This window comes from Sinocyclocheilus rhinocerous, unplaced genomic scaffold, assembly GCF_001515625.1.
Source record: "Sinocyclocheilus rhinocerous isolate Xijiao unplaced genomic scaffold, SAMN03320098_v1.1 scaffold342, whole genome shotgun sequence".
NCBI classification, from domain to species: Eukaryota; Metazoa; Chordata; class Actinopteri; order Cypriniformes; family Cyprinidae; genus Sinocyclocheilus; species Sinocyclocheilus rhinocerous.
The window spans coordinates 216003-224140 of record NW_015624546.1 but is presented as its reverse complement, the minus strand read 5'-3'; the positions used below and the strand labels follow the sequence as shown (position 1 = coordinate 224140).

Genomic DNA, 8138 nt, shown 5'->3' with positions numbered 1-8138 from the left:
TATATAATATATATATATATTTTAATATGCTTGTATAACGCATTTTTAATTATATTGGCTTTGCATTGTATATGGTATTTCCCTATTTTGTGTTTAATGTTGGGATGAATTCCTCAACTTTAACTTCATCTTCACGAGCCCGTCCACTCTACTCAGCTCAGTTCATTAGGATAGGATTGGCTAAGCTAACCAAGAGAGCACAGTAGGTGGCGATATGCGCAAAGATTGCAACTCGCCATAAAACTAAGAAGAAGAAGAAGCTAACCAAGAATCTCATCAGTAGTGCGCATGCGTGCGCCGCTCACACATGCGCAGTCGCTCTCTTGTCGGTGAGTGAGTGGCGAAGATGGCGTGCTCCGCGGCTCGCTGCTCCGCGCGCTGGATCGCGGCGGCGGTGTCCTCCGGTCACAGACGGGCCTGCTCTCCTCTCCTGTCCAGCGCGGATGAAGTCCGTAGGAGCCTCTCGACGCTGTCGGGCCGCCGGGTGTGGACTGCGGTGACATTGAGAGGCATGACAGGTGAGAGACAGAGGCCTGAGCATCACACCACACACTGCTGCTAACTCGGAGTTCAACACATGCACAACACAACACAAATCAGATCTGATATGCATTCAGCTTCATATGACATGATGATGTAGCCATTAAACGTTCACGTTAGGTCAGAAAGCAAACAAAGTTATTGCGTTCAACTCTAAATCAACAACACATGCACACGTGATCACTTTGATCAAGAGCTGCCTAATCAATAGTGTGTGAGTGAGTGAGTGTGGATCTGAGGAGAAATCACTCACCTGCTTCGACTCAGTTTCCAGAACCTTCTCTGACCTTGATGCAGTGACTGTCAGCTGGACAAATAAAGACACTTTATTAGTCCTGTTGTGAAGAAAAATGATCAAAACATTTTCAAAATACCCCATAGCAGTGTTTCCCAACCGGGGTGCCGTGTAAAAAAAAAATCATTTTTTAATATTTTTAAATTGCTAAAATGTTCAAAAAAGCATCTATTATATAATATCCATTTCTGATGTCGACAATAATGAGAGATGCACCGAAATTTCGGCTGCCGAAAATTAGTTCACCGCTCAGGATTCACTTTCACGTGGTGTGACGCTCTGCGTATTATCCTGCTCTATGCGTGTGCGCTCCGCTCAGTCGCTCCACTCATATAACCGTTCATGCTCATCGGAACAGCAGTCCACTCAAAAATCGAGCCGACAGGAAACATCGACGCGCGCTGGATCGCGGCGGCGGTGTCCTCCGGTCACAGACGGGCCTGCTCTCCTCTCCTGTCCAGCGCGGATGAAGTCCGTAGGAGCCTCTCGACGCTGTCGGGCCTCCGGGTGTGGACTGCGGTGACATTGAGAGGCATGTGAGAGACAGAGGCCTGAGCATCACACCACACACACACTGCTGCTAACTCGGAGTTCAACACATACACAACACAACACAAATCAGATCTGATATGCATTCAGCTTCATATGACATGATGATGTAGCCATTAAACGTTCACTTGTAACGTTAACGTTAGGTCAGAAAGCAAACAAAGTTATTGCGTTCAACTCTAAATCAACAACACATGCACACGTGATCACGTTGATCAAGAGCTTCCTAATCAATAGTGTGTGAGTGAGTGTGGATCTGAGGAGAAATCACTCGTACCAAAAATAAAATTAAAATAAGCATGTAACGACCACAAACGGAGGAAAATAGCGGAGTAAAAGTACTGATACATCACTTAAAATGTACTCAAGTAAAAGTACACCATTTTTAAACTACTCAAAAAAAGTAAAATTACTGATAAAAACTACTTAATTACTGTAACGTGAGTATTTGTAATTCGTTACTTCATTTCTGATGTCGCCAATAATTAGAGATGCACCGAAATTTCGGCTAACGAAAATTAGTTCACCGCTCAGGTTTCACTTTCACATGGTCTGCGTATTATCCCGCTCTATGCGTGTGCGCTCCGCTCAGCTCCACTCATACCGTTCATGCTCATCGGAACAGCAAAGTCCACTCAAAAATCGAGCCGACAGGAAACATCGATGTAGTACAGTATTGTTTCTGTCTGCAATAGCCCTACTGTGTTGTAACATGGTGTGGTATATGGGCAACTCTGGTAATGCTGCCCTCTCATTCATTGATCTCCTAACCGCTATGTTATGCTCATGTGTCCTCTGATGATAATAGCTTTCTAGGATTAAACATTATTTGGATAATTGGTAAAAAAAAAACTTAAGCCTACTGTTAGACCTACCTGAACAACTAAAAAGCAATTTATTTAATTCGTTATTTTTTATTTGTGCTATCATTATTAATTTCTTTATTTGTTCTTATTTTATTACTATTTTTATGACTATCTCGTGCTACTGCACCAACATTACCCCACTGTAAAATTAAAAAAACACTGAGTGAGCAAAAATTTGTGAGATAGTTATAATGGTAATTAAATCATGTTTACATATGTATAAAAGCCTACATTAAAATCTGTCATATAAATTGGTCTCTTCATTAGAAATTAGCCTACTGATTGCCACCATTGATGGACAATTTTTAATATTAAAAATATCTGTATGACATTATATTCTGCAGTTCTTCCCTGTTGTACCGAATATCTATACTTTTCAAATTATGATATCGAAGTTAGAAATTCAAATATAGTGACAAAATAAATTTTGTAGGGTGCCACAAGTTTGTTAAAATTTCCAAAGGGTGCCGCGACTAAAAAAAGGTTGGGAAACACTGCCCCATAGTATGATGAGAATGTTGTGAGGTGACGTTTTGCTCCGTTTGAACATTGTAGATTTCTGTTTACATCTCTATTTGGTTTCTAGAAATGACCTGAGCTGAAATGTACCATAGTAAACATAGTTTAGGGGTTAGTTGTGTCGTCATAACCTCTGGTCAAACCCTGACTTTGCTTATCATCATCATCATCATCATGTTCATTATTCATGGAAATTGATTCTCTAATCAAAATGTCCCATAATAATATCATGTTTTTTTAACATTCACCAAATTAAAATACCATGGTATTACCATCTAACTCCATTATTGTACCATGGTGCCACCATGGTATTTTTTGGTAGGCCTAATTGGTGGCATTTTGGTAAAAACTGTGGTTACAATGGTAAAAATATGCAATATGGTCTAAATAATTAAATAGTATTTCATGGTGAATAATTTTCTGAAATTTCATTGATGGTTTTTATTTATTATTACTATTATTATTAAGCTAAAATTACATTTTCAAATTTATATAAGTTTTTTTCAGCTCAACTTCTTACCAAAAATATTTTGCTAATATTGTCCCCTATATATACGGTCTGTTTTATTTTTATTTTTTTATTATAATGTTATATATTGTTATTATACAGTGTGTCAGTTTTAGAAGGATTTTTTTAGGGTTCTGTGGTATTTGTTATAAAATGCTGTAGTTGCTACACTTCATGTTACTGTATTAAAACAGTAGTAAATATGCTGTTCATAATTGTAATGATAGTGTTGTGTGTCACAGCGGTGAGCCCTTCTTCTCATGTCATCTGTAAGATGTGGTTCCACACCAGCTCTCCTGCCAGAAAACAGGATTTCTACCAGATCCTAGGAGTTCCACGCACAGCCACGCAGAAGGAGATTAAGAAAGCTTATTACCAGGTAATATACTAGACACCTGGCTACTGTGTGTTTGTCTTCTTATTGTGAATATAGACCGGGGCTAGTTGTCACAAAGATGCTGTATTTTAGTAACTATGATTTGAGTTAGAAGTATAATCACACAAATACTAGCAGTGATGCACGTTTCATACATATCAATTATTAACATTTTCTATTGGACATAACAATGGTTTCATACTTTTTTTTTTTTTTGTTATAATTTGTTGTTATAATTCTTTTCTTTTTCTTTTTTAATTTATTTATAAATAAAACAATAAACAGATAAAAATGGCCCTTAAATAGTACTTAAAAATAGTATATAATACCTTACAATGACTGTTGTACTGTAGATAGTAGTTTATATATAAGAAAAGAATATTCTTCACAAATCAGGTTTGCAGGTAGTACTAAATCTATTTGTAATAATCTAAAAAAAAATGTTTAGTATTATAATTGTTATTTTTTTTCTGTGTTTGCTACCGATACCGATATTAGGGAGTAATAATCTCTATATTACTAAATAGTATAATTACTAAAATAAAAATAATAGTAGTCGGCCGATATTCTTTATGTGTAGGCTTCCCATTCGTGTGTCCAAACTTTTGACTGGTACTATATATAAAATACAGTATATAGCCTACATAAACAGAATATATATACATAAACACATTTTTTGCAATGATAACTCAAATGTGGTGATCAAACACTGATAATGATGTGACAAACATAGGCAGGGAATTTAACAATAAACGTTATTATTCAAAATGAGTCTGACATCAGTGCACTTAACAGTAAACTTCACTTCACTTATTATAAATAACTTAAAAAACACAAATAGAACAAAATAACTTGAATTAAATAAAAACAAACAACATAAAAACAAACAACACGTTTATAAAAATAAACAAGGTAACCGTGTAGGGTAACAAGCTACTGCCAAACCAACAGGGGCAGGTTTACGCAGGAAGCACAGCTTTTCCAAATGTAAACATATAAAATGAATAAATAATAATAATGAATAATATTTTTTCACAAATTCTGTATTGTGTATTTTCATGTACTGACCTGTTTTTTATTTATTCATCAAAAATAAGACAAATGACTGGATTTTTATGCCTGGATTCCACGATTCCGTCGATGTTTTCTGCCCTACTAATGTAGCAAACGAATATGATAAGCTCATTGTAAGAGTAAAAGACAGGGACATTGTTGTTTATTTACTTAACATTGAGTCTCTCCAACTAGGTAACAGCGTAGCGTTAAATCACCATTCAACAGACTCAAGCCACCACCGCACTGCCGTCTATTGGACTGCAGAAAGATACTAACTTTTCAATCTGCTACATTACTGACTGTACTGACAAACTATGCTGACACCGTGTCCGCGCAGCAACAGGACGCGACAAAGCGACCATTGAAAATCATTTGAATTTTGTGTCAGCACGTCATAAATAGAACGAGGCATCAGTTTACTGCATCCAGTTACAACATCACTAATTATAATGGGTTCTGTTTTACACCGGACGCAAGCGGCGCGGCGTGACAAAATACAATAGAATTCTAAGTGCCGTGATGCGCAGATCAGCTCTAGTCTCTAACGTCACCGAAAACTAAGTAATTACACCATTTAGAAGCATTTAATCTGCGTTATATGTTCTGTAAAAAAAAATTCATATCGGCGGCATATTCGGCAAAATCGATATATCGGCGACAGGCTCATATCGGCCGATAATATCGGCAAAACGATATATCGGTCAGGCTCTAATTCAAACTAAAGCTTCACATAATAAACAGCAGATTTCTATTTTTAGATGAATTTTCCACATTTAGATGAAGTATTCACTGGAGTAAAAAGCGTGACGACTATTTGCAGTCTCATTTTTGACATTTGACAGTTTGTGTTTCTGTTTTCCCTTATTCAGATGGCAAAGAAGTATCATCCCGACACTAACAAAGACGACCCTCAAGCGAAGGAGAAGTTTGCACAGCTAGCTGAGGCCTATGAGGTTTGAAGAAAGCTTGTTCTGGCATCGGTGTGGACTAATGAGCAAATTAATGAATGTTTTGTCGTCAGGTGCTCAGTGACGAGGGGAAGAGGAAACAGTACGACACGTACGGCTCTGCCGGGTTTGACGCGGGTCAGGCCGGTGCGGGACACCAGCAGTACTGGACCGGAGGGAGCAGCATCGACCCCGAGGAGCTTTTCCGCAAGATCTTTGGCGAGTTTTCCGGAGCTCGAGGCTTTGGGGATTTCAACGCCATCTTTGATCAGCCACAAGAGGTCAGATGTGGTCTCCTCTGGAGATATCTAGTGGATTCTGATTGAATTGTGAAGGCGAGCAGTCAGATTGGAGCATGCTGTTGATATTTTTGTGTTCAGTATACACTGGACAATTAGGGCGCTATGAAATCAGTTTTATTTTTCCCAGATTAATTAATTAAAAAATAACCATTCATTTACAATAAAACATTGCATTATTTTATTTATTTTTGGGGGTGTCAAATAAAGTTCTACACAACAGAACTTTAGTGTATACATTAAAACTTGGATGTTAAAATCTCATAAAATAATTTACTACTAATAATAGTTATAATAACAATTGCTATTTTTAATTAATATTTCTTTGAAAAGTAAATTGAATATACAATAGTGATAAATTTCATAATATATTATTAATTAATCCACAAAATATTAATAGCATTTCATAATAATTCATAGTTAACTGGACTTTTATTTTTGCTGATTGTCGTCATAAACCGTTGAATTTCAGTTTGACTTGCCAGTATGATTTATTCAACTGCAGTGGCAAAATGCTCTTTAAAACTGCCGAGACATGCAGAACATGAACATATTTAAATAGCAGTCCTTTTTAATAATTTATTTATTATATAAATAATGTAGCCTTGCTTCATATATTTCAAAATGTGTCAATTTCAATGACATCCTGCGCTATACAGTAAATTCTATTTTTATAGAATTTCCAGGGGTTCCACAATTCTGTCTGCATTTCCAGCATCATTGAAATCATAGAGCCCTAGATGCTCAATGAACCCTCTGTTCTGTTTGCTAACAGTATGTGATGGAGCTCACGTTCACTCAGGCTGCCAAAGGAGTGAATAAGGAGATGACGGTCCACATCGAGGACACGTGCCAGCGCTGCAGCGGCAGAGGCCATGAGCCCGGATCCAAAGTCCAGCACTGCGGCAGCTGCAACGGGACAGGCATGGTAAGTGACACCCTTGAGCGCATCAGCTCATTTAGACGTGTCTGATGACTGGGCATCTGTGGTTCGTCCCTGCAGGAGACGGTGAACACGGGGCCCTTCGTGATGCGCTCCACCTGTCGGCGCTGTGGCGGGAGGGGCTCGGTCATCACCTCGCCCTGTACGACGTGCCGGGGGACGGGACAGACCAAACAGAGGAGGACCGTCACGGTGCCTGTTCCTGCTGGTGAGTTAGCTGCTTCTCTTCAGGCTTCAGGGTTTTGAGGTTTGAGGGTTTGTTTTAGGGCTGTGCGATATGGACAAAAAAAAAACCTATCGCGATTTCTTTGATCAATTTTGCGATTTGACTGTTGACTGTGAAACAGTAGACTTTAATTATATGCATTTATGGTGTAATTACTAAATTTCCGTGTCAATCCATGTTAATTTTGACAGTGAATAATGCGCTGTCACTTTATTTCAGCGCGTGCAGCACAGCAGAAATAGACTCCGTGCGGAAACGATTGCAGCATGACTGCTACAGACGCACCGCTCCTGGAGCACACTGCCGGACCGCAATCGCGTGCTGTGTGAACGCTCTGATCCGTTAACATTGGCGCGGAAAAAATGCGCACCACAGACGGAGTGTGTGAACCTGGCGCTACGTTTGTATGCCCGCCCGTCTGTTCTGTTCTCGTGCTCCATTTAGGCGCACTGCATTCTGATTGGTTCGGATAGCATACTGCGGGAGGTTGGGGGCGCGGAAAATCGTGCTGTAAAGCGATTTAGAAATCGCGCAAGCTCAAATGGCAATTTTATGATGATTTCGATTAATCGCACAGCCCTCGTTTGTTTACTGTGATGTTCAGGAATCGAGGATGGGCAGACGGTCCGAATGCCTGTGGGGAAGAAAGAGATCTTCATTACGTTCAGAGTGAGTACATCACCACTGTTTTCAGGTTTCAAAAGCATGCATTGCAGCGATTACATTTAAAGGGTTAGTTCACCCAAAAATGAAAATTAGCCCATAAATTACTCACCCTCAAGTCATCCTAGGTGTATATGACTTTCTTCTTTCAGACGAATCCAGTTGGAGTTATATTAAAAATTGTCTTTGATCTTTCAAGCTGTTTAATGGCAGTCAGCAGGTGTTGCAGTTCATCAGTCCAAAAGAAGTGAAATAAAAAGAGCCCATCCATAAAAAAAAGTGTCTCACACGGCTCCAGGGGGTGAACAAAGGCCTTCTGTAGCGAATCCATGCGTTTTTGTAAGAAAAATA

At 38.9% G+C, this 8138-nt stretch overlaps 1 protein-coding gene across 2 annotated transcripts in view; it reads left to right on the top strand.

The window, feature by feature from the left end:
* Positions 1-293: 293 nt before the first annotated feature.
* Positions 294-8138, top strand: part of LOC107742100 (dnaJ homolog subfamily A member 3, mitochondrial-like) — a 12283-nt gene continuing 4438 nt past the window's right edge. Inside the window, exons 1-7 of one of the 2 annotated variants that reach the window (XM_016554977.1) lie at positions 294-518; positions 3520-3656; positions 5579-5662; positions 5731-5937; positions 6731-6883; positions 6959-7106; positions 7729-7793. In XM_016554977.1, coding sequence (XP_016410463.1) covers positions 347-518; positions 3520-3656; positions 5579-5662; positions 5731-5937; positions 6731-6883; positions 6959-7106; positions 7729-7793 — 966 coding nt within the window. In that variant the 5' untranslated portion in view covers positions 294-346. The remainder of the gene's footprint in view (positions 519-3519; positions 3657-5578; positions 5663-5730; positions 5938-6730; positions 6884-6958; positions 7107-7728; positions 7794-8138) is intronic. The other variant, XM_016554985.1, reaches the window with a different exon arrangement.